Source organism: Onychomys torridus, chromosome 4 (genome assembly GCF_903995425.1).
Source record: "Onychomys torridus chromosome 4, mOncTor1.1, whole genome shotgun sequence".
Lineage (NCBI taxonomy): Eukaryota > Metazoa > Chordata > Mammalia > Rodentia > Cricetidae > Onychomys > Onychomys torridus.
In genome coordinates this window covers 137,797,033-137,823,942 of record NC_050446.1, presented here as the reverse complement: position 1 = coordinate 137,823,942, position 26,910 = coordinate 137,797,033, and the positions used below count along the sequence as shown (strand labels likewise).

The 26,910-nt window shown below is 47.4% G+C and overlaps 1 protein-coding gene across 2 annotated transcripts; it reads left to right on the top strand.

Moving 5' to 3' along the window:
- Nucleotides 1-7,482: 7,482 nt before the first annotated feature.
- On the top strand, nucleotides 7,483-14,564 carry Myl9 (myosin light chain 9). 2 transcript variants are annotated; one of them, XM_036185012.1, is made up of 4 exons: nucleotides 7,483-7,671; nucleotides 10,471-10,679; nucleotides 13,330-13,491; nucleotides 13,955-14,564. In XM_036185012.1, exons 2-4 carry the CDS (start codon nucleotides 10,496-10,498, stop codon nucleotides 14,125-14,127), a joined length of 519 nt encoding a protein of 172 aa, XP_036040905.1. In that variant the 5' UTR covers nucleotides 7,483-7,671; nucleotides 10,471-10,495; the 3' UTR covers nucleotides 14,128-14,564. The 2 variants fall into 2 exon arrangements, with proteins under 2 accessions (XP_036040905.1, XP_036040906.1); XM_036185013.1 differs by having other exon boundaries at nucleotides 7,560-7,706.
- Nucleotides 14,565-26,910: the final 12,346 nt, after the last annotated feature.

The following is a 26,910-nucleotide window of genomic DNA, read 5'->3' as shown; positions in this document are numbered from 1 at the left end:
TTTAAAAAAAAAAGTGTTGTGCAGGCTGAAGAGATGGCTCTGTGGGGAATGGTGCTTGCCACCAAGACTGATGATTTAAGTTCCATCCCTGTGAACTACACAGTGAAAAGGGATCACCCCCAGAAGTTGTCACCTAACTTCCTTGTGTATATACATGTACGTGCATGTATGCACACACACACACACAAATTAATTCTTAAAGAGTGTCATGAGTCAAAACATTTAAACTACCAATTGTAAGAGGTAGTGGAGTACACCTTTAATCCCAGCACTCAGGAAGCAGAGACAGGTGGATCTCTGTGAGTTCAGGGCCAAAATATAGTAAGTTCCAGGCCAGCGAGGGCTACATAATGGGACCTTGTCCAAAAGCAAAACCTATCAGTGAGAACCTACTTACTTTGAAAATGAAATTAAAAAAAAAAAAATGTTCAATAGCTGTGGGGCATTTACCCACCAACCCCCAGCTCCCCAGAGTTTTCTTGAGTGTGAGCAGCAGGAAATATTAGATAAAAGGATTTATAGTGGGAGATAAACAGATAGAAAATAAAGGATAGCCTTGAGTGGGTCTGGAACCTTTTCCAACGGGCCCTGACTGTCTCTGCCCCAGGGTATTTATAGAGACGCCAAGGGGTGGAGCAAAAGACCTCCTCCCCCAGCACAGCCAAGTGCAGACCATTTCAGACACCTGCACTCAGGCCTGTGGCCCTAATCATCCTCTATGCGGACCTGCTGGGTAAAGCCACAAGGAACCCAAAAATGGGCTCCCACAAATAGCATCAGAAAAAAAAAACAAGAAAAAATTAGCAAAAGATTTACATACAAAAAACTACACACACACACACACACACACACACACACACACACACACAGAGAGAGAGAGAGAGAGAGAGAGAGAGAGAGAGAGAGAGAGAGAGAGAGAGAACTAAATGCAAAGGTACCATACAGATGGCAGTACTCCCCCAAATTACCTACCCAGACATGCAGCAAGTCCATATTAAAACCCCAGCTCCCAAACTGGGCATGCAGTTCCCTGGTAGAGTGCTTGCCTAATATTCATAAGGCCTTGGATTCAATCCCCCAAGTAAATTAGTTAATTAATTTAATTCCCAGCTCTCTTTCTGCAGGAAGTCACAAGATGACCCTAAAATTCACATGGGAAGGCAAGGTTCCCTGAATGCCCGAAGTAACCTTGAGAAAAAGAAAGTTAGACAGTGTCCTTCAGTTTCAAAACTGAACACAAACTAATCATGATTGTACCGGAAAGGGCAGACAGACAGACTGATGAAGCAGAGCTCAGGGTCCAAAAGTAAGCCTGTATTTGTGGACAACTGATTTTGAAGAGAGTAGTTTCTAAATCTGACACCAAAGTGACCACAGGGAACAGGACCAACTCCATCTGAGCTGAAAACGTGCTTCTGGGAACTCGAAAGGGCATGGGAAGACCGCCACCGGCCACCGACAGGAGGAGACACTAACTGTGAGGATGCCCAGCTCACGTGTGAAGACCTCTTAACAATAACAGGCGTTTACACAGGTGAAGGCCCAAGCAGACGCTTTCCAAGCCTTAGGGGTGTCCCACGCTGCAGTCCCAGCACTGGGGAGGCATATGCCGCTCTGCCTGCCTTCTCTTGGTAGAGGACTTGTACCCATAGTTTTCTACAGCAGTTGTACCATTTTTCATTCATTTTTTCAGTGTGTGTGTGTGTGTCACACGTGGCCAGTTCCCTAGGAAGTCAGAAGAGGGCATTAGACACCTTGGAGCTGGAGTTACCAGCTTGCTGTGGGTGCTGGGAAGCTAACTGAAGTCCTCTGTAAGAACAGCATGTGCTCTTACCCCTGGACCCTCTATCCAGCCGCTGCCACTCTCTGATGTTGCCATACATAGTGACCCCTTGTCCTGCCTGCAGCCCAGAGCCAGCAGACAGCTGTCATGCTCTGAGCATGGCCTGGGAAGGGAATGGCTGCAAGGGTTCCTGCTTTCACAGAATTATGGCAGCGTGGTGATGTCACAGGCTATAATGGCATCACCAATAAGTTAAGGTACAAGGAAAATATGACTAAGAACATCTTGGAGCACACAGTGTCATGCCAAACACTGCGTGGCCCTGCCAAGTGACTGGATGGCAAATGTGGTTTGGGGAAGGTGGAAAACGCATGAGCATCAAGAAAGCCATGCTGCTTTGGGTCTAGGAACATCAGACTAGCAAGAGGCTCACTATGGCCTACCAACTACATTACATGTGACCTATGTTATCTCAAGGCACAGACCAGTCCTTTGGCAGCTGAGGAGTGTACCCCTCCCCCAGGCTGCTCACAATGTGCTATAATCTTTGTGCTCTAGCTACAGTTTGGGGTTCTATATTTTCTTTATTCCCCCGCTACGTCTCCTGGAGTACAGAATTAAATAAGGACTCTGAATAAAGACTAAACAGCAGCAGCAGCAGCAGCAAGAATGACAGGGGAGGTCTATTAGAGCCGAAGGACCGGGGAGTCTGCTGGGAGACTGTGTCTCTAGGATGTCACAAACTGCACTCAGGAAGTCTCACCAACATGGCTGCCTACACAGGAGTTGACCAAGGACAACAGACATGCCAAAGTGGATGGGTCAAGTCCATGAGGCCTGCACAAAGAACTACAGCAGCTAAGGAATGCTGAGATGGGAGAGAAAGTCTTCCTCTGGGGAGAGCACACCAGTACCAGCTGTCAGCCCTGCATACATACAAGTAACACTATACGGATGGAGCAGGAATATATATTTACATGTAACATATATGTGTATATAATAGGCATATGTATATATAAATTAGGAAAATATATGTGTACACAACAAATGAAAAAAGAGGCCAAGGATTTGAAAAAGCAAGGAGAGGTATATGGGAGAGTTTGGAGGAAGGAAAGGGGAGGGAGAAATGATATAATTATACTATCACCTCAAAAATAAAAGAAAAATGCTAATGATTTTTTAATTAAAAAAAAAGATCTATAAGGGGCTATTGTTACAGAGTCTGAGAGCACCAGAAGACCACAATGTTGCAGAATAATCTTTTTGTACACTGTGAAGATGTGTCTTTGGCAAGGTGCTTTCTGATTGGTTTAATAAAGAGCTGAATGGCCAATAGCTAGGCAGGAAGAGGTTAGGTGGGACTTCCAGGCAGAGAGAGAGAAGAGGAGATGAATCAAGGCATGGGAGAGACCCCAGAGGACACTGAGAGGAAACAGGAGGTACAAGATGGAAGAGAGGTAAGATGTAGATTAAATGGGTTAATTTAAGTTATATGAAGAGCTAATGGGACAAGCCTAAGCTATATATAGGCCGAGCTTTCATAATTAATAAGAAGTCTCCACGTCATTAGTTGGGAGCTGGTGGTACAGAGAAAGACTTGCAACACATGGCACCCAACGCAGGGCTCGAACATCCCAACACAGGGCCAGAGAGAGCTAAGAAAAGCTGTGGACAAAGAGCCAGATGTGGCTTCCTAGTCCTGCAGTACAGAGATGAGGCTCCTAGAGCCAGTCAGTGCCATGTGTGGAGCTGTGTGGTGGGTTTAAGGCTTGGCTCACATAGTCAGAGAAGGCTGCAGGCATGCAATAAAGTGGTCAGATCAAGAAAACCTTTCAGCCATGTGGTGGTGGCAGATACCTTTAATCCCAGCACTCGGGAGGCAGAGGCAGGCAGATCTCTGTGAGTTCGAGGCCAGCCTGATCTACAGAGTGAGTTCCAGGAAAGGCTCAAAGCTACACAAGGAAACCCTGTCTCAAAAAAAACATAAACAAACAAATAAATAAATAAGTGTTTTTTAAAAAAGAAATTAAAAAGTATCCTCAGCTACATACCAAATTCAAGTCCAGCTTCATCTCAAAAAAGTCAGGGGGAAGAGCAACACTGGGGACTGGCTCTTCTTCCAGAGGACCCTGGTTCAATTCCCAGCACCCACATGGCAGCTCAGACCCATCTGTAATTCCAGTCCCAGGATCTGACAGCCTTCTCCGGCCTCCATTGGCACGAGGCACTCCGCTGTACACAGGCATGCATGCACATGATATAAATCTAAATGAAATTTAAAGGCAGCATTTTCATTCTCTTCCTTTTTCTTTTTCATTGCTAGGCCTCATGCAGGCTAAGCAGGTGTTTTACCATTGAGCTACACCCCTAGACGGAGCAGTGTGCCCAATAATCAAAACAGGAAGACAATGTAAATACTCATCCAAAGGTGGTTCATCAGAATATGGCACATTCAGACAATGGAGCAGTATTCAGCTTTAAAATGTAAGGAAATGGGGGCTGGACATGTAGCTCCATGGTACATAACAGCCTTTGTCTTTTTTGTCAGGTAGGATCTTATTCTGTAGCTCTGGCTAGCCCAGAACTCACCAGGCTGGCCTTGAACTCAGAGATATGCATGCCTCTGCCTCCTGAGTGCTGGGATTAGAATGTGCTGCTATGCTCAGCTCAAAGTGTGTGTGTGTGTGTGTGTGTGTGTGTGTGTGTGTGTGTGTGTAGCTCACTTGGTAAGAGTGCTTGCCTAGCATGCAGGAGGCCATGGGTTTGATTCGCCAACACTGCCTGTTAATCTTAGCACTTGGGAAGCAGAAGAGGGTAAGGAAGTCAAGGATACACTCAGGGGCACAGAGTTTGAGACCAGCATGTGCTACATGAAACATCTCAAAAAATTATATGTGGGGTTGGGGATTTAGCTCAGTGGTAGAGTGCTTGCCTAACAAGCGCAAGGCCCTGGATTTGATCCTCAGCTCCACATTAAAAATATATATATATGTGTGTATGTGTATATAGTTATAACATGTATCACCCCACACATACACATGTACAGAAAGTTAAATAAAACTAAAACAAAATCTTGGAAAGCTGTGCAGCTGGTGAGGTGAGTCAGTAGGTAATGAGTTTGTGGCAAAGGTCTGGTGGCAGGAGCTGTGCAAGCAGAGCTTGTATAAAGATGAGTGGAGAGTGCCAACTCCATGAAGTCTCCTCCAACCTCCACAGGATGCCCTCGGGCCTGTACCTCACGCCATCATGCGCACAATTAAACAATTTTTAAGGCGGCTGAGATGACTCAGTGGTTACAAGCGTGGCTCTTTTAGAGGAGCCAAATTTGGTTCCCAGTGCACACAGCAGGCAGACTACAACTCCTCCATACTCTAGTTCCAGAGGTCTGAAGCCTCCTAGCTCCAGGGACACCTGTGCTGATATGCATATACCCACGCACACAACATCTAAAATGTAATTTTAAGACCCTTTTAAAACTGGGCATGGGGGGCTGGAATGACGGCTCAGTGGTTGAAAGCACTGGCTGCTCTTCCAGAGGACCTGGGTTCAATTCCTAGTACCTCCAGGGCAGCTCACAACGGTCTGTAAATCTAGTTCCAGGGGATCCAACATCTTTACACAGACATACACACAGGCAAAACACCAATGCACTTCAAATAAAAATAAATAAATTAAAAAAAAAAAAAAAAGAAAACTGGGCATGGTGGCACATGCCTTTAATACCAGAACTCACAAAACAGAGGCAGGTGGATCTCTATAAGTTCAAGGCCAGCCTGGTCTACATAATGAGTTCCAGGATAGCCAGGGATATGTAAATATACTCTGTCTCAGAAAAAATAAAAATAAAAATAAAACTTTTAAAAACTGTTAAAATGGGCTGGGCGGTGGTGGCATATACCTTTAATCCCAGCACTCAGGAGGCAGAGCCAGGTGTATCTCTATGAGTTCAAGGCCAGCCTAGTCTACAGAGCAAGATCCAGGACGGGCACCAAAACAACATGGAGAAACCCTGTCTCAAAAAACAACAAACAAAAAATGTTAAAATGACAAGTTTCATGTTATGGGTATTTGATGTGTGTGCCCGCCCCCCAACAAAGATTAAAAACCATAGCAACACACTGAACCAGAATAAATTTCCATACAAGATATTACTGGGGTATAAGGCACAACTGAAATACAGGTTGCAAATTAGATACCTAAGTCAATGTTAAATCTTATGATGTAAGAAACCCTTCCCTTTAGGACATACTGAAATATTGTATGTAGTGATGAAAGGCCTGGTATGTACAGTTCACTGTCAAGTGCTGGGGCACGCACTCACAGGGGAAGAGTGAGGAGCCAAATGCCAACTGGAGAACCGCCATGAAGTCAGTTTTCTGTACAATTCTTGTAACCTTACTGTATGCTTGAAATTATTTGAAGGGAACGTTTCCAAAAATTAATTCATCCAAGACGAAATGGATCTCTCCCAAATCTGCTCCACCTACACTCACTCTGCCCAGCTCTCTCCAGCTGCTCCCCTGAAATCCTCGAGCTGGAGCCTGAGAGGGAGGCTCAGTGGTAACGTCACTTGTGGTCCAGCCTGATCTCCAGACCACAAAAGGAGGAAGGAGAGAAAGGATTCCTCCGAGCTGTCCACTGACCTCCACACCAACTCCCTTCACAAATAAATACAATTTTAAAAGAAAGGTTTTTTTTCTTATTTCTTGGAGCCAACTTTCTCCCCTCTCAGTCCGTTTGGATCTATTTCCAAGTCCTATTGGCGGAAGCACTGAACTGTTTCCAGGGCTCCTTCCTCCCCTTCTCGCCCAACTTCCTGCTGCCCCTTGAGCCTCAACCATCCCCTCTCCTCCACAGTCTGTCGGCTCTGTTGTCCTCAAGTGGGCTGCATGCTGAGTCTCCTGCACTGAAATCCGTCAGCCTTTTCCTTTGTGGCTCCCGGTGTTTACACTAAACTTGCGAAGTTCTACTTCCGGAAGTGTTTCACCTGTTACCTCTAATGCTGCTCAGGACAGATAAAAGCTGTTAGCGTCTATGTATTTGGACAGCCTCCCTCCGTAGCTCAGACTGACCTGGAACCTACGCTATATCCCATCCTGACCTTAAACTCATGACAATCCTGCTGCCTCAGCTTCCCAAATGCAAAGATTCCTGGCATGAAACACTTCATCTGTCTCCAACTCCTCTCTATAGCATCTCGCTGGTCCCTAGTGCCACCCTTAATCCATTTCAACCCAGGTCACTGAAATCTTTCTGCTCAGAACCGTGCCATGTCTTGGCGGTTTCACGCCTCCTTCCCAGGGCTCCCTGGGCAGATGCATGAGTCCATCGCAAGGCTAGGCAGCTATTTACAGAGTAACTGGATGTTGTTAAAGTTCCCTAGGGAAAGTGTGATGGCCGCTGCGAGCACTGTCCTCGGTTCCCACTTGGGGGGGGGGGGGGATGGAAGAAGACTATACTTGGCCGAGTGAAAGCCAGTCCTCTCAACCCGACACGGGGTGGGGGTGGGGAGTGGGGGGCACCGGACAGGCGGAGAGGGGTCAGAGAGCTGGGAAACCCTCAAGGCTCCACCCTCCTTGCCCGTCTGGATACCTCCTTCTGTTTCCATGCCCCAGCCTGGGCCGACCCCGCTATAGGCAGCGATGAGGGGGGCTATTCCAGGAGCACCTCAACTTCCCAGCCTGCGAGCGGACCTAATAAGGCCGGGCTGGCTGCCGCGGCCCCGCCCCCTCTCCACCCCCGCGCATTCTTCTGCCTTGTAAGGCCTGACCGCCTGCGGTCCCGCCAGCCGGGTCTCCACCCCCGGAGCTCAGAGCAGTGCCACAGCGGCTGCCAGCCAGCTCACACAGCATCGCAGCACCGCCCGGGACTTTTCTTCTCTGCAGCAGGTGGGAGCCGGCGGCGCAGCGCCTGGGCAGCTACAGTAGGTGGTCAGGCCGAACCTCACCCGGCCCTCAGAGGGCTGGGGCATGCAGGCAGAGTGATGTGGGCTGGGGCTGCTGCCTTGCTTGGGTCCTTGGCTCGGGACCGAGCAGTTGATGGTTCTCCGCCCCGGAAAACTGGTCTTTGGGCAAGGAAAAGTGTCCGGAATGCCTTTTGCTAAGGAGCCACACACACCAAGCCCAGAGCTCCAGGCTACCTGCCTGTAGAGATTCCGATGAGGGGATGGGGGTGACGGAGGCCCTGACCCAAGAAACGGTGTGTGTCAGAGGAAACTGAGCCCTGCAGACCACAGGTTTCCTTTTCCCTATTTTGCACACCCTGGGGCAGGAGAAAGGGATGGTGACCGCCCTTACACCTCCCACTGCCTGTAGCCCAGTGCTGTGTGCGCCAGACAGAGCAATGAGATGGGGAAGTCTTGGTATTTGCTCCTTCACAGCCCTCCAGCTGCCCTGGTTGCTTCCAGGGATGTGGATTGCTTGGTCTCTGATAAGCTGGGTCAAGAGCAGGGCATCTGGCATGCCCAGCTATGGGGATAGAAATGGGTAAGGGGCCTAGCTGGCTTCTGCCTGGGTGTCAGCTGTTACTGTAGGAAGAAGTGATCTAGTCATGGCTGTCTGATCCTTGGTGTCTAGGACCCAAGAAAGGGAAAAATGTGGCTTCAGGGCTAAGGGCCCAGCTTAGCCCTGACCTCAACTCACTCAACCAAGTCTAGAAACTACCTAGCCACAGCCTTTGCCACCTACTGACCCCCAGTCTAACATGGTATCCTGGTATCCAACCCTCTCCTGCGCTGCCTCTCAAGAGTGCTAGGATGTAAGGGGCAGGGATACAGGGAGCTATGGCAACAAGCAACAGGGGGCCTGGCTGGGCCTGCCCTCCAGGTCTGCAGACAGGAGGGGCGGCAATGTTGATGACCATCTCAGCCTGGCCACAGGAGAAGGGGGGGCCAGCTTCCAAGCACAACATTCCTGCCCTCAGTTCCTCCCAACTCCCATCCAGCACCACACAAACACCAAAACCTGGTGTGTGGTGGGGGCCCACTGGGCCTTGCACAGCTTGAGTCGCAAGACTACAGGCAGATGCAGCCTGAGGACCTGCTGGAGGTGACCATGATCCCAGCTTGGGGGGGATGGGGGGTGGGGTACTCCGGGCAGAGGAAGTAGTGAACAGGCCCTGGGCCTAGGGATACAGAACATAGGACAGAGGGGCAGACATACTCGGGGGGCCTTGGCTGGTTGAGTGGAAACAGACAGTCTTGAGATGTATTCTCCCCACAAGCTATGACGGCGGGTTCAGGTTGCGTGTTTTCCCTCGCCTCAGTTTCCCCATCCGTAGAGAAACGTACACTAGAGTCATCAACTAGCCTGTTATTGCGGGGGGATGAGGGAGTCTACAAGTATTGGCTGTCAAGATGGAAAGAACAGCACCCCAGGGACTCCAGGGCCCAGCCGGAGGATGACAGCTATAGAAGGAGGGAGGGAGGGAGGGTGGGAGGGAGGGAGGAAGGTCACCAGAAGGGGGACCTCTCGTCAAGGGGGCACAGCCAGGATCAACACACTGGGGCCTTGAATGCCGGGCTGGGGGACCCAGATTTACCCAGGGGTGTGGGGGATAACAGCACAAACCTTGAAGGTTTTTTTTTTTAGGTTTATTTATTTTATGTATATGAGTGCTTGATCTGCATGTATGCCTACATGCCAGAAGAGGAAATCAGATCCTTCTATAGATAGTTGTGAGCCACCATGTGGGTGCTGGGAATTGAACCCAGGTCCTCTGGAAGAGCAGCCAGTGCTCTTAACTGCTGAGCCATCTCTCCAGCCCACCTTTGAAGGAGACAAGTGAAGGTCTGAATTTGAACTGGGATCGAAGAGACTGTTCAAGGCTGAAAAGCCACATCTAAGCCGGGCGGTGGTGGCGCACACCTTTAATCCCAGCACTGGGAGGCAGAGCCAGGCGGATCTCTGTGAGTTCGAGGCCAGCCTGGGCTACCAAGTGAGTTCCAGGAAAGGCGCAAAACTGCACAGAGAAACCCTGTCTCGAAAAACCAACAGCAACAACAACAAAAAAGCCATGTCTAAATGGATCTATGGTTTCAACTTGAGGGAGCTTCAATGTACAGGAAGTGATGGAGGCTGAGGATGATGAAATTGTCACACACTAGGGACCAGTCAGGCTCCCCAAGGAAAGCAGCTGGGTTCCACAGCCCAGAGGGATAGTGGAGGGGGGAGGGGAGACAGAGCAGAAGGAGAGGGCTGGGGGAGTGCAGAGGGATGGGGAGGGTGGGGAGCAGAGGGATGGGGAGGGTGGGGAGCAGAGGGATGGGGAGGGTGGGGGAGGGTAATGTCAGGAGTGCAGTGCTGCTGGTCAGCCCCCTCGTAGCAGGGCTCTACCTCCCCGTCATTGAGAGATGGGTGGTCACATGCTATCAAGGAATAAAGTAGACAGTGTACCTTAATGGTTGGCACCAAGCCAATCCTGTTTTACCAGTCCTAGCAAAATTAGTTCTTTTTATGCCCAGCACCACTTCAGGGGCCCTCTAGACACTAAATTAACTGTTGCCCCTATTCCCAGATGAGGAGAGATGGAGGAAATTATTCAGGGTCACAGCTCACAGGCCGCTCTCAGACTGGATGGCTGGAGGCCCAAGCCTGTGGGAGGCCTTGAATGCCAAGCTTAGCTCTAAAAGCCATCAGGGGAGGTAGGAAGATTCCATGCCCATCACCATCCCACATCCCTCCCTGCAGGGGAGCCCCAACACCCGAAGCCAAGATGTCCAGCAAACGGGCCAAAGCAAAGACCACCAAGAAGCGGCCCCAGAGGGCTACGTCTAATGTCTTCGCCATGTTTGACCAGTCCCAGATCCAGGAGTTTAAGGAGGCCTTCAACATGATTGACCAGAACCGCGATGGCTTCATTGACAAGGAGGACCTCCATGACATGCTGGCCTCTCTGGGTGAGTAGGACAGCTGGACTGGGAGCTGCAGGGCAGGGAAAAGGGTGGTTGGCACTTACAGGGCACTTCCTGTAACATGAGACCTGTAGCGCCACCCTGCAGGTAATACTGCTCTCTAACTCTGCCCAATTTGAGAGAGAGAGAGAGAGACAGACAGACAGACACTGACGCACAGAGCACAAGGATTTGCACCTAGACAGACTGACTCCCTGGGGAAAGTCAGACCTGTGCGTTGGGATATGTGGTAAATCTCACTTAAAGAAAAGCACCAGCAGCTTCATGAAAGTTTGTACCAATGGGGAAACTGAGGCTTAGAAGGGCAGCCAGAGCACTCCTCTATATCCCCAGTGACCAGGGTCTTGGGGCCAGTAGGGCTCAGGGATGAAGCCTAAGCTGCCAATGTTCAGATGGGTACACTCAGGCCTGGGGGAGTGGGGCCTCCAGGATGTGTCTTTCCCCACGTGCCTGGCACAGCCTTCAGTGGGGCAAAGGACCAGGATTAGATGGCAGACAGGAGTGCAGCACTGGGACAACCATGTGAGGGTCAAGCCATGCCACTGGGCTTGACAATCCCAGTCAGTCCCTGGCACTGCTCCCTGCCAAATGGCCTGCCTGTGTAAAAGGCACTGTATTCTCATGTGCACAGCACAGGTCTGTCTGGTGGAGACCAGCACCCCAGAACTGGAAAGAGGGTGCCACCCTCCCAGCCATAGGCCAGGCCTACTTGAGGCCTCCCTCTCCAAAGAAGAAAACCCAGCACTCTAATCTGGATCCTCTCTGCATCTCAGAAGGGAAATACTATCCGGGGGAGGAAGGGCTGGTCCTCCACAAGGGCTAAGAACTCTCTGGGCATCCTATAAAAAACAAGGCAACAGACATGAGGTTCAGAGGGACACAGTCATAAAGACTTCCCTATTGGTCAGGCCGCACCTTATATTTAGGGCTTTACATCCCTGAGACTGAATGGGTCTAAATAGCTCCTCAGAAAAACATGTGCCTGTCTGGTGGTGTCCTCCCAGGAGAACACGGCCCACAGAACCAACTAAGCAGAGCTCATAGAGACTGAAGTGAAAATCACAGAGTCCACATCTATGTTATGGTTGTTAGCTTGCTGTTTTTATGCGATTAATGACAGTGGAAATGGGGGTGTCTCTGACGGCTCTCGGGACCCTCGTCCTCCTTGGGTTGATATGAGGGGTTGTACCTAGTTTTGTTGAGTCTTGTTATGCCATGTTCAGTTGATGTCCCTGGGAGGCCCGACTGTGTCTGAAGGAAAATGGAGGAGGAGCAGGTCTGGGGGAGAGGGGAGGGGAGGAGGAGGGGAGGGAGGAAAACTGTGGTCAAGATTATTATATGAGAGAAGAACAAGTAAAAGAAAAACAAAAAATGGTACTCTCCCCCCAAAAAAGGAAAAGAAAAAAAAAGAACATTGTCCTCAAGTTTAAAAATAAAAAGGGAAGCAAGTAAGGTAATAGTAAGCTCTGAAGACATCTTCCTAATTCTGTGTGACCCTCTTGGGTTTTTTGGGTTGTTGGTTTTTTGTTGTTGTTGTTTTTGTGTGTGTGTGTGTGTGTGTGTTGTTGGTTTTTTGGGTTGTTTTTTTTTTTTTTTTTTGGTTTTTCAAGACAGAGTTTCTCTATGCAGCTTTGCGCCTTTCCAGGATCTTGCTCTGTAGACCAGGCTGGCCACAAACTCACACAGATCCGCCTGGCTCTGCCTCCCAAGTGCTGGGATTAAAGGCATGGGTTTTTTGTTTTTGTTTTTGTTTTTTACAATTTACTTATTTGTATTTTATGTACATTGGTGTTTTGCCTGCATGTATGTCTGTGTGAGGGTGTTGGATCCCCTGGAACTGGAGTTATAGACAGTTGTGAGGTGCCATATGGGTGCTGGGAATTGAACCCAGGTCCTCTTGAAAAGCAGTCAGTGCTCTTAACTGCTGAGCCATCTCTCCAGCCCCTGTGCAACCCTCTTGGGGGCAGCAGGGAGAGACTCAGAAAGAACCAGCAATCTTCCCAATGTCTCACAGCATCCCTGTGTTCAGCTGGAATTTGAATCCAGTGGACTGCAGCATCCCAGAGCTGTGCCAAGACTGCCGACTGCTATAATTCCATTAGGACCACTGGCTACCTTCACAATTCTAGACAGGAAGCTGAGGCACAGCGCTAGTTTAAATCCAAGCACATGTGACGAGCTCGCTGATTTAGCCACTTCTGAATTGTTTCTGGAATTCAGGGACAGACTGCCTGGGTTTGGTTGCTGACCCTGCTCCTCACTTGCTATGTAACTGGATAAGCTGTCCTGCCTCTCTGCCTCAGTTCCTGGCCTCTGGAAAAACAGTAAGGATGCTGTTGGCACAGAGGTGAAAATCAAACACTCAAGGCAGGGGATGGTGTGCCAGGCACAGTGGCACTGGGGGGAAGTGATCTCACACAGGAATGGTGGAGGAGCCAGGAACTTGTGGCATGCCCTTATACCTCAAAAACAGGTAGGGACAGGAGCTGGATGCCCAGAAGAAGGCAGGAAATCACCTGGCACCTGTTTCCTAGTCTACAATGTTTACTGTCGGGAGGTCTCTGGGAATGAGTTACTCAGGCTGGGGACAGAGAGCTCTAGGGATAGCAGCCCCAATGCTCACCACTCACCACAGGGAAGAACCCCACGGATGAGTACCTGGAGGGCATGATGAGCGAGGCGCCAGGGCCCATCAACTTCACCATGTTCCTCACTATGTTTGGGGAGAAGCTGAACGGCACAGACCCTGAGGATGTGATCCGCAATGCCTTCGCCTGCTTTGACGAAGAGGCCTCAGGTCAGTGCACACTGGAGGCCTGGGTTGGGTAGGGGGCACAAGGGGGCTCAGTGCCTATAGGGGAAGGGACCAGGCCAGACATCACTGTCTCCAAGTGCATGCCCAGTGCCACATGGTTACCAAGGCGTCCCACCTCCTGACTGCACCTGTTGGCCCATGATATGCTGCTTTAAGCCTTCTAGAAATCAAACCGTGCCTTGCCATTTTTGACCCCAGCTTCTGTCATGCAAATTTTCCCTCTCATGGGGCCACAGTCCCATCAGACACTGTGGACAGTTCCTCTGTGAAACTCTTCCCTCTGAGCCCTTCCAAACTCTCAGCCATGCCCTTTCCCCCAAAGTGATCGGAGACCAGAACAGGATCTTCTAGCCCCTCTCCCCCTAAGAGGTCTCCAAGGGCTGGGAGGGCATGGGTGGGTGTGGTCAGAGATTGCCCTGATTGACCTTGTCATGCCATGCCCTAGGGTTCATCCATGAGGACCACCTACGGGAGCTGCTGACCACCATGGGTGACCGATTCACAGATGAGGAGGTGGATGAGATGTACCGTGAGGCACCCATTGATAAGAAGGGCAACTTCAACTATGTGGAGTTCACCCGCATCCTCAAGCATGGCGCCAAGGACAAAGATGACTAGGCTATTGTTAGCTGTCCCAATGCTCAGACCCTTTCCCAGTCACCTTCCTGACACACACACTCTACCTTCCATGAGGAGTTGGGGTCCCAGCTTCCCGGACAGGAAATGAGCCCTAAGACCCTCTGGGTGAGGCAGGTGTTCCACCATGGCCCCAGGCACTAGGAGGGGTCTCTTTAAGGAAGGGCTTCATTGAGGCAGTGAGCCAAGGGTGGAACCCCGGCCCCTGAAGATGGCCACCCTCAGCCACACCCACTCATTCCTGGGCTTCCCTGAGGAAGAAGGCGTTCATATCCTGGTATTGGACACTAATTCCCAGTATCCCCACAAAGGCACACACACATTCACCATGTCCCTGTCCATTTGCCAGAATACACCCAGAATACACAGAGGGAAACTGCCTGGGGATGCAGCCTCTAATACAAGGCTGAGCACTGCCACTGGTCTCTGTGTGTTTCTGTGACGGGGAAATTAGGGACCATGTCCCATCACACCTTCCTTCCCTCCCTTCCCAATGGCTGCCCTGGTGCACCATGCCACCCTGTACAGGGGAAGGGCTCAGGGGTGTGCTAGCCATGTGGTACTGAAGCCTCCGGCCCCCAGGAAGGGGGCTGGCTTCATGCTCAGCTGAGACCAGATCAGCAAGTGGAACAGAAACAGGCCTCTGAGAAGAGAGGATGGCATGGTGAGACCCAGGGGTTCACCAAACCCCATGCAACAGAGGGGGTTTTGACCACTGGGGGTCAGGGGTCAAGGCCACAGCTCTCAGGACTAAAGCCTGATTTCCAGGTCACTTCACTGTTCTGGAGAAGCTTGAAATAAAGGGGGGCTCAAAGAACAATGAACAAGAGGGTGTCCAGTGGCTCAGGGAGAGACTGATCAGCAGCCCCACCACCCTCATCCTGTCCAGTTCCAGACAGCCAACAGAGTTCACTCTCCACCCCAACACTCGTACACACACCCATTCCAGCACACTACATTTGAATGACGGGGTCACTATTAATACCCCTACAGTGTAAAGGGTGGAGACTGCCTGGGCTCACCTAGTAATCAATGGGTAGAGGAGGGACTTCACATGTCCCATCTGACCCCAGCAGGGGGCAGGGAAAGGTGCTGGATCCAGAGTGGTCCATGAGAGGCAAGCTGCTGTACATGGCAAAGGCCTGTAACCAAGTCAGCACATACAGCAGTGAGGGGTACCAGCTAGCCTGGAGGCAGCACATACAGCAGTGAGGGGTACCAGCTAGCCTGGAGGCCATATTCAGCAGTGAGGGGTACCAACCAGCCTGGAGGCCACATTCAACTCCCATCCTCACCCATAACCATCCTCTGTAGCAGAAGGCCGGATGCATACACTCTCAGTTCCAAAGGGAGCCCCACAGTTTTGTTTTTTTTTGTTTTTTTTTTTTTTTTTGGTCTCGATTCTGGATAGGACCAGACCCAGTAAGGTCCAAACCAGCCCCAAATAGTGTTCCAGACTCAGTCCCATCCCCACCCGCAGCCCTGAGTGGCCCTTGGCCTGGCCCTGGACACCACATCCTCTTGCTAAATCACTGGGGCACCAAAGACCTGCTTTTAGTGCCTTCAGTGTCTAGAGGGCAGGGAGCCAGGCATGGTGGTTTGCACCCATAATCCCTGCAGGCCACAAGTTCAAGGTAAGCCTGGACTACAAAGGAGACCCTGTGTCAGGAAGGAGGAAGAGGGCAAAAAGGAGACAGGGTCATCTTAGGAATACATCTCTCTGGGATCCCATGTCCAGCCTAGACAGGAAGGCTCCTGGTCTTACAGATGTCATAGGGCTGAGAGGATGCCAAGGGGGCGCGCGGGTGGAGGGTGAGGGGAAAGTAAATCCTCCGAAGAGGATGGAGAGCAGGGAAACCAGGCATGGAATAGAATGGCCAAGGCCTGCAGCAGCCACATGCCCTCAGCAGCCACATGCCAGCTCCACAGCTGTGAGAAAGATGGTTTCCATCCCATAAACTAACGTAAGCAGCTTTTCAGGAAGAAAAAATCCTCAGCAGCTAAGGAGAGGCAGGGTAAGAGCTCACAAAGGCCGAAAGATGGCCACAAACTCAGGGCCAGCCTGGGCTACAAAGGAAGACCTTGTGTATAAACAAACACAAGTTAGTGAGTTTTATCTTCTCAGGTAACAATTAAGAGAAAACAGTGAAACCTTCCCAGAATTAGAACTTCCCAAGTTTTGGACAAAGCCCAGAAGCCACAAAGGAGAAGCCAGGTGGATGTCAGAGCAGGAAACTAACAGGCTATACAATCAAAAGCCAGTGCCAAGGGGAGCAGCTTGCGGCTCACAGGACTGTGCAGAGGGGTGTGGTCTAGCTTCACACTGAGGACAGTGGGCAGTATTCATACTTTATAAACAAGGTCACTGGCATGGAATGATCGTGACCAAAATTTGAACATGATTCGTAGCTTTCCCCCAAACTCATTTCAGGCATTAAAACTAAGGCAAAGGAAAAAGGATTATTTTCTACAAACTTTTTTGAACTTTCACTGTGCTTTTAAATTCCGAAACAACCGTCAGAGCGGTGGAGGCGCACACCTTTAATCCCAGCACTCAGGAGGCAGAGGCAGGAGGATTTCTGTGAGTTCAAGGCCAGCCTGGGCTACAGAGGGAGATCCAGGGCAGGCTCCAAAACTACAAAGAGAAACCTTGTCTTGGAAAAAAAAAATCTGAGACAACTAGATGGTTTTACTCCAGAACAAATTACAATCTATTGAAAATCATACGCCAAGAAGCTGTTTATTTCAACCTTTTGTACAGGAGTAGACAGGGTCTCATGTAGCTCAGGCTAGCCTCAAACTCACTAGGTAGTTAGAATGACCTTGAAAACAATTTCCAGAGTGGGTGTTCATCTACACCTTGTTATTTTTTGTTTGTTTGTTTTTTAAAGATTTATTTATTTATTAAGTATACAGTGTTCTGTCTGCATGTGTCCCTGCAGGCCAGAAGAGGGCACCAGATCTCATCACAGATGGTTTGAGCCACCATGTGGGTACTGGGAACTGAACTCAGGACCTCTGGAAGAGCAGTCAGTGCTCTTAACTTCTGAGCCATCTCTCCAGCCCCAATCTTCCACCTTGTTAAGACAGCAAAGTCCCTTGGTTCTGGGCTGTGCTGCACAGCCCAGGCCAGCCCCATTTCTTCCAGCCACTTCTGTTTGTCTCCCTTCTCACCACAGGAATTCGGGAACCCCGTTTTTGTTATTTTACTATGGGTGATGGACCAGCCTGACTCTATCTTTAGATTAAAAGCCATCTTGTTACATGGTCAAAATAAGTTCATTCCTGTTTTCTGTAAAGTTCGGATTTGACCAGGTCTTGACCCTTTTTCTGGGATTTGACACGCTCCACACCCTATACCTTAACCTCCACCATGATAAGATGTTCTGCCAAAAAATTTTGAGATGTTTTGCCAAGTTCCTACATAACCAAAAACCCTTGGCAACCCTCTAGCCTTGCAGTTTTTTGGGCTGTATAAACCCCACTTTTTTCTATGTTTAATGCTATTTTCTCGAACCCTGCTTTAGGGAGACATCCCTGTGTCTTAGGGTTTTTATTGCTGTGAAAAGACACCATGACCACAGCAACTCTTACAAGGAAAACATTGATTTGATGTTGAAGCTTACAGTTTCAGAGGTTCAGTCCATTATCATCATGGCAGGGAGCATGGCGGCATGCGGGCAGACATGGTGCTAGAGGAGTAGCTGAGATCCTACATCTTGCAGGCAACAGGAAGTAGCTTAACACACTGGCCGGTATCCTGAGCATAGGAAACCTCAAAGCTTGTCCCCACAGTGACACACTTCCTCCAACAAGGCCATACCTCCTAATAGCACCACTCTCTGAGATTATGGGGGCCAATGACATTCAAACTACCACACCCTATCTGACAAAAAAATAAAGCTTTCTTATTTTTATTAAAAGAATTTGGATAATAGTCTTTACTCTTGTTATTGGGATTAATAATTGGAGGCCCCAGAACTAGCTACCACAGTTAGTAGTTAATCTTTCATTCTATTGGGCATAATAAATTTAATTCAATAGTTATATACATTTCAATTGGCTTTGAAAGTTATAAATTTATAAACTCAAGTTCCATTTGCTTATGGGATACCATCTTACAAGGATTCCAATTTTCATTAAGGAAGGGAATGGCTCAGTTGCCTTTAGCCTACAGCTATGGGTGGGTTAGGACTTCTGTTGGTCTTTTCTGTATTGAACACACAGATTGCAAGCCCAGTGCCACTTAGAGATCTTTAGCAGCAGTTAACCCTACAGCTCTGACACAATTGAGCCTGTATGATAATGAGTATTCAGAGATGGGTAATGCCTGGGGGGGCACTCACCAACCTAAGACAGAACGCCTGTGAGGCCTGGGCAGGTGTCTCCATGGTGGGTAAGGTGACCTGCTGATGTCCCACACAACCTACGTCAGAAGCTCATTTTTTAGTAAAAGGGGGTACCTGTAGGGCCCTGGCCCCTGTTTTGGGTAACTGTTGCCTTGCTTGCTGACCTTGATCTTGATATCCTCCCTATACTAATTCCCTGCCAGGTTCCACCCTCCTGAATGCTTAAGGGAAGTTCCTTGTCTGTGTATCCTACGTATTGGACGTTCACAGCTTAGAGGCAAGATTGTAAAACATCAGTAGCGAACTTCTGCCCTCCAGGGTTCTCCAATTGTGCTGTAAGCCTGTATTTAAGACCTCCTCCCTCCTTCAATAAACGGCATTCAGCATTCAAACAAACAAAACACAAAACAAAAACAAACAAACAAACAAAAAAAACTTCATGAAACTGCTGCTATGTTGAAATGTGGAATTTGAAGTAACCTGAACCTGTTTCCATCACACGGTCACTCATACTTGGCCTCAGAATAAGCTGTCTTTTATTTCATTTGAAGACTGTTTCTCAAAGCTGTGTTTCTGCATCAACAGAGGGAAACCTTCCTTCCTATGAATACACGTCTTAGAAGGAAAGAGAGCAGGGGTTGTCAGCTGTGTGTGCATGGTATATTGTGTCCTGTGCTTATGTGCAGCCCTGGGTTTCATCCCCAGTACCAATAAAATAAAGTAAGAACAACAACAACAATAATAATAATAATTGGAGGGCCCAGCCAGGTGGTGGTGGCACACACCCTTAATCCCAGCACTTGGGAGGCAGAAGCAGGCAGATCTCTGTAAGTTTGAGGCCAGCCTGATCTACAAAGTGAGTTCCAGGACAGGCTCTAAAGCTACACAGAGAAACCAAATAATAATAATTAATAATAATAATAATAATAATTGGAGCCCCAGTGAGATCAAGACCCCAACCCAAATTCTGAAGCCAGACCTTCACTCTAGGATTCTGGGGCCAGGATGCTGCCTCAGGAGGTGGTGTGCACCTTGAAGATGGTTCCAAGGTTCTGAGGCATGCTTTCAGTTTGGTGGATTGTTAGAGCAAAGTGCTGTGCTGGAAACAGACCAGTAAGCACTTGTCCTGAGGAGCAGTCTCCATTACATCGGGTACTATTTCTGCTGGGATCCCAAGTGGGGGGCAGGGAGGCACCTGGTGAGGTTCACGAACTCCTGTCCAGGGCATTAGTAAGATGCTGCAGTGCCCATCTGTTTTTGTTTGTTTTTTTTTTGGTTTTTTGAGACAGGGTTTCCCTGTGTAGCTTTGCGCCTTTCCTGGAACTCACTTGGTAGCCCAGGCTGGCCTCGAACTCACAGAGATCTGCCTGGCTCTGCCTCCTGAGTGCTGGGATTACAGGCGTGCACCACCACCGCCTGGTGCATCTGTTTTTTGGTTTGTTTTTGGTGCCTGGGTCTTGGTCCCCTGTGTTTTATTCTGTGTTTTGTCTTCTGCCCAGGGCACTAGCAAAAAGTCACTCTGCCCACCTGGTTCTTGGATGCTGGGAACCGAGACAGAAATATATGAATAAAGGTGGCCACCATATGTTTTCTTTTTGACCAACCTTTTTGACTATGTGAGTGTTCTATGTTTACTGCTTCTATTTCTGCAGACTCTGTCCCTTGAACATTTTGTGTACTGTGTTTACTGGTTTCGTTTGCTGCCCCTGTCTCTTTAAATCTGCCACCTCTGCTGTCATAGCCTGAGCAACGGTCACCACAGCCACAGCCTCAACCACAGCCACAGGCAAGAAAACTTTCTCACTGATTTGCTTTTCATGGTCCAGGTCAGATCTGGGTCTGCTACTAGACACTAGCCGAGATGAAGTTGTGACCCAAGGTGTGGAGGGGTGTAAGTGGGGGGGATGGGGGGGGGGGGAACAGGGACGGGACAGGACACACAGACCGACCAGCTCTGCAGCTGTTCTGCCCACTCGCTGTGGTTGTTTTAATAACCCGAGCTGTGAATCTCTGAGCCTTCTCCGTTCTCAGGTTGCTCTGGTCACTCCTGCCACTGAATTGTTTAGCAGCAATTGAGATGTCTTTTAGATATGGATAATATTGAATTAGTGTTTTCCATTGTTCTGCTTTATTAAAAAGCTGACCATGGAGTTGGGTCAAGGCTCCTTCTTTTCTAGAGCCAAGTGTGCTTATTTAAAAGTTTCCAGTCTGTCCTAGGACAGGTGAGCCACCTGATTTTGTGACAGAAAAAGAGATTACAAAACAAGAATAGAATGTTGGCTTCACTTGACTTTCTAAGACTTTTACTAAAATATAACCATTATCTCAAAATTTATAAAACTGTTATCTCAAGATTTGTAAATTTACTGAGTATGATTACAGATTTACAAAGTCTATAATAATTAGAGATATAAATGAAAGCCTTTAATAATTTCTATTCCTCAGTCAAGGTAACAAAAATGAGGTTTTGTTGTTTACTATAGTCAATAACTAAAAAAAAAAAAAAAAAAAAAAAAACTAAATAATAGGTCTTCTGGATGGCAACTTCATCTCAAATGTCATCGATTGAACCAAAATGTTTACCTTTAAATGTCCTCAAATTCACTGAGTCCACATATATCAAACCAGAGACGCTGTCATTTGATATACGCAAAAATTATTCTAATAATTTTGCCAATTCTAGTTTACACTTTAAATAGAGGACTAAGCCTTAAAAAAACCCATTAAGAAATCAAGCCGGGCGGTGGTGGCGCACGCCTGTAATTCCAGCACTCGGGAGGCAGAGGTAGGTGGATCTCTGTGAGTTTGAGGCCAGCCTGGTCTACAGAGCTAGTCCAGGACAGGCACCAAAACTGCACGGAGAAACCCTGTCTCGAAAAACAAACAAACAAACAAACAAACAAAACCCATTTAGAAATCAAGACAATGTTGGGCAGCGGTGGTGGCCTTTAGTACGGCACTCTAGAGGCAGAGCCAGGTGGATTTCTGTGAGTTTCAAGGCCAGCCTGGTCTACAGAGAGAGTTCCAGGACAGGCACCAAAACTGCACGGAGAAACTCTGTCTCGAAAAACAAAAAACAAAACAACAACAACAAAAAGAAAAAAGAAAAAGAGAGAGAGAGAGAGAGAGAGAGAGAGAGAGAGAGAAACTGAGTGGGGAATGAGGATTTCAAAACGCCGGTTCACAGGGCGCTCTAGAGCAGACGTGCGACTTTGGTAATGTGCACAAGCCTGTTGCTGGCTCCACAGACTGTGACAGGAGGAAAGCCTGGACCCTGGTGCGCAGGCGCTGGTTAGTAGCAAACTGCAAAGCTCAACATCTCTAAAGGAGTCAATTTAGAACTAAGTTTGAACCCTAATCTTATAAAAGCTACTAAATTGTTGTAAACTATTAAAAATGATTAAAATATGCAAGTTAATATTTAATTACCTTATAAATGACCAATTTCTTTAATATGTTCAGACCTGTACTTAAAGTCATGCTAAGAACTAATGTAACTATAAGAACAAGCTTTATCTAACCTCCTATATATGTTTTCAAGGTTAAGTCTAAAGCAAATAACTAAAAACAAGTCGTTTATTCAAAATCAGGTATACTTAATAGATGGCCTTCAAATCTTTTCTAAGACCTACTGAATATGGCATTTAAAGGGTCTAACGGAAAGAGCTTCCTGTGGCGGTGATCCTAAGGTCTCCAAGGAAGACAGATGGGGCACAGACCTGGAGCGTGGTGACACTAACCACTGGGGAAAACTGCCTTGCGTTTTGCCAGGGTCCTGCAAAAACTGGATGCTGTTGGGTTGACTGTCTTTCTCTGCCTAAGTCAATGTCAGTCAATTTTCCCACGTTCCTCATCCACAGGAAAACCTCTCAGACCTTCTGGATCTGGCAGCTTAAGGCCTATGCTCGATGCCGGCCTGTGCAATAGCTGCAGACTGACCTCTGACCCCAGTGAAATCACCCCTGGAGCTTAGGGTAACTGTCGGGGTAATAGTAAGTCTCTGTCATTTTAATTGATAGCGAGGCCAATTTGGATTATACTTCCTGCTATAATCTATTCTTCTCGGATCTCTAATGGTGTTGACACCTAACTGTGGCTTTTATCAACTGAGCAGCAGCTGCCTGGTCAGTGAGTTTCAGTAAGAAGCAGGCCTACTTCTCTAGAGCTACGAGGTCACCTGCTGAGAAAGCCAAACTCCCAGGCAGGCCCACCATACTAACAGGCTTCACATTAAAGAAGAAACAGGCTTCAGATATAACTTTTACTATTGAAAGGAACTTGCTTTACCAAGACTGTTCTTAGTAATCAACCACTTGTGTCTAATGGTAAATAATTGGATAAAAATTTTTAAGTTTATATGTTGTAAAGATCTAAAAATAATTTAAGATATATAAATGCAATTTAGAAACATCTGAGAATATAAAGGCTTAAATAAATTGTAAAGGCCTAAAAATGATTTAAGATATATAAATATAGGTTACAAAGGTATAAAAATGATCTAAAATAAAAAAAGATTTCAGATTTCTTTCTCCTTCTATTGTTATATGGAGATTTCAAAAGTCCAGAGTTTTTACATTGATCAATGGAATTCAATTTTAAATCTCCTTTGTCTTTTAAGGAAAGACCCAAAGATGCTTGTCATTATGCTAAAAACATCTCTGTCCAATCTATGAGTCCAGTCCTCTGGACAGAGAAAAGAATGTTCATGCTTTTTCACCTAAAGCCTTAGCTTTTGCTATGACTCAAAGGCCTGAGTCTACTCCAGCCATTTTATAGACACCAGTTGGCTGCCTTTTCTACAAGGTGGATTTCAATACAGATTATAAACCATGGTAAAGCTGATGTATCTAAAACTTTGATCTTTTTATAAGCTTGAAGTTTCATATAAGCTTCAGGGAATCACAACTTGAATCCACCTGCCACAGGCCAAATGGACTCCAGATAAGGCATTGTGTCATGTCAGTCAAACGACCTACGTTTCCCTGCCTATCGTCTATTCCCGAGGAGAAAGTTCCAAGATTTTTCCTTTAATTTCCTTAACTTTAACTTCTGTCCCTAGGCTATGATCTATCTCTGCGGATTTCTACTTGGCTGGGAGACACCATCAGCTTCAGACTACAAACTGCCCAGGTCCTGCCTCGGCTAGGGTTCAGGTACTGAGACAGGGAACGGCAGTCAGTTCAAGGAAAAATCTGACCACCAGATGACTGCACACAAGTAGCCCGGAACAGTTTGAGCCATCTGTATTTATATTTTAACAGGGCTTGTTCTACCAGGCTTACATGAACAGTTTTATTATCGGTTTCTATTTGTGACTTCTAAGAATTCCATCGTAGTCATTGTGGGCCTCTGTCCTCCTCAGGGATCAGTGGCCACCGACCAGTCCACGAGAAGAGCAGGGCTCAGATGGCTGTGAGTATGACAGAGAGAACCTTCTAGGAGCCAGCTTCAGTGAGACAGCTCAACGTTATTCCAGGGAGTAAGGGAATATATATACAGGATGGGGACGGCAGCTGGGCATCTCCCAATAGTGCTCAGAGCATGCTTCATTTGCATTTGGCCGCACAGTCTCATCCTGCAGATGGGAGCACAACACCTAATTATCACATGGGCGGCAAGGGGAGAGCATCTGCAGGGACCAGTGTCAAAGGGAACCGTGTCAGAGGTCACACTTAAGTCAGGCTCAGGAACATATTCCAAATAAGGTCAGGCAGAGAGTAGGAAGCCCTGCTGGGGGAAGGGAGTCTTCCATTTTGCCCTGAGCTACCTTCAGCAGCAGGGCCTTCCAACAGTCATCACAAACACCTCCCTTGTTCCCCTTTGTACTTCCCCAAACACATTTTCCTGCCCCTTACTTACCCTCATTCTAGACACACAGTTCAGCATCTTTTCAAGCTTGACTAAATTCGAACCAGGCACACCCTGAGAGTGGAGCACCTAAGCCAGCTGGCAGCTCCTCGAAGCTACAAAGATAAAAGGTTATAGACATGGGTGCATTGTCCTAAGGGTAGCGATATTTAAACCTGAACAATTCTTTCCTGTCAGTAAGACAGGCTTTTATATAGTTCCCTGGCCTACAAGAGGACCCTGCTCATCCCATTCTCTCTATAGAGGGCAGACTTGGATGAGACACTCTTTTTCAATCCTACCAATGTAAACTCCTGTGTACGGTAAAGGTGGATCTGTCCACCCCACATTTTGCTTGCACTTTTTCCTCTTGGAGCATACCAGATCCTACCACTGATTCTATATGCTTGGTGTCCAGGGAACTTCACCTCAACAGTTGGTACTATTTGTATCCCTGAGAACTTTTTCCCTTGTCTGTGCATCGCCTTAATCTCTTCCCCAGAACTGTGAGACACGGTTAATGTTTCCTCATATATACCACGATTTCCTGCCACTACTGGGCTATGAGTCCCTTTCTCCACAAGGTGGTGCTATCCACCTTTTCATTAGAACAATTATGACAGCTTGACCCATTAATTTTAACTGCCTCTATTGAGTCACAAAAGTTCCCGTGATTAGGAATTATGGTTAATAATTCCAGGTAAGAAATTTGAGAAGCATTATCCCCCTGCTAAATCTTAGGGGAAAACATTTGAGAAATAATGGAATTTCCTGGAAAAAATTACAGCTGTCACATGTGTGACTGACAAAGTGAAACTAAAAATCACCAAAAGAATCAACAACACAATGAAAGAGAAAAGAGCCTGCAACCTGAGCGCAGCCAGCAGTGTCCTGAGCTTCCGCAGGTCCACTGGTCCTTGCCAAGTAAGAGACCGTCTCCACAGGATTCGCCTCATGGAGACTTGTTGGACAGGCATTCATTCATACACTGATCTGAGACTAGGCTGCATGGTTCCCAAAAGCTCCAAATGGCTACAAGCCCTGGACTTGCTGAAAGCGGACATGAACAGTCCAGCTGATGGGATTGCTCTGTTTCCTCAGCTGTGTCAGCAAACTAGGTGCTTATGATGAATGCCTCATTGCCCAAATCACCTCCCTGCCTTTGACTAACATTTCAGCCCTCCTGGGCCCTGACAACAATGTCCTAATTTCAGCTGAGAAACAGTAATAGAAGAGACTATATCTCCCCTTATCCTCAACAAAGGCTGGAATGCTAGGTCCTAAGGAAACTCCCTGGCAAAGGAGACAAAATGGCTACATATAATGCCCATTGGCTCCCTCACAGTCAAAAAAAAAAAAAAAAAATACCTGTTAAAACCAAAAAGAACATGATCTATCAACAGAGATTCATTGGCTGAGATAGTTCTACAATATAAGGAACTTGACTGCTCTATGCAGAACAAAGAGGATAACTTTTAAAAAATTGTATTCTTTCTATAATAATCAATCAAATATAAATTAGAGAGACCCTATCCATGATACCAATTTTCTCTTGACAAATAAAAAATACTAAGATAACACCCCCCACCCGGTACTGGCATTATCAACCCACACAACAGATAGAAATGACTATAATGTTAGGGTCCCAGAGTCATCCCACAAAAGACCACCGTCCACGTATGCAATCAACAAGAGCGTTTATTATCTCAAGTTCCAGCATGCTGGGACTGCACATCTGACACAAAAAATGGCAACCACAGAGAGGCTCACAGGTTCCTTTTATACACAACTAAAGGAATTCTAGAAGCAGCTAGGTCATCCTATCTATGATTGGCTAAGCAAGCAGAGGTTACATTAGTACATCTTGATTGGCTAGGGCTACAACTCTTCCATCTTTGGGCATGTTTGGACAAGTCCCAGGATCTGTCCCTATTTGGTCATTGTCTTGAGATATTGCAAGGGGCTGACTCAGGCTTAGAATGCGCAGTTCCCCTTGTCCCTGATGTCAAGGGCACTGTTGATTGATTGTCCTTTGTGGCTTCCTCAGAAATGGTTTGTCTAGTTTCAGGAAGCTGGAACTGTGACCTAGTTTCTAACTGGTGTTTGCTTGACCCTCTCATGTTCCCTATCAAGGATTTGAAAGGGACACATCAGACAAGCAGGAAATGATGGACCAGCCAGAAATGATGGACCAGCCTGATTCCACCTTAAAATTAAAAGACATCTTGTCACAAGGTTGAAATAAGTTCATTCCTGTTTTCTCTAACACTTAGATTTGACCAGGTCTTGATGTATTTTCTAGAATTTGACATGTTCCACAGCCTATACCCTAACCTCCATATTGGTAAGATGTTCTGCCAAGTAATTTTGAAATATTCTGCCAAGCTCCCTATATAAGCAAAAACCATTGACAACCTTCTAGACTTGCAGTTTTCTGGGTTATATAAGCCCTACTTTATCCTATGTTTAATGCTATTTTTCTCAAACCCTATCTGACAGAAAATAAAACTTGCTTAGTTCAACTAAAAGAATTTGGGTAATAGTGTTTGCTCTCATTCAGTGGGATTAA

Bases quoted from the DNA above. Each gene is read 5' to 3' on its own strand.
- Myl9 (XM_036185012.1), top strand. From the start codon at position 10,496: ATGTCCAGCAAACGGGCCAAAGCAAAGACCACCAAGAAGCGGCCCCAG. The intron at 10,680-13,329 runs GTGAGTAGGACA...CACTCACCACAG, and splicing joins TGACATGCTGGCCTCTCTGG to GGAAGAACCCCACGGATGAG. The intron at 13,492-13,954 runs GTCAGTGCACAC...GCCATGCCCTAG, and splicing joins CTTTGACGAAGAGGCCTCAG to GGTTCATCCATGAGGACCAC.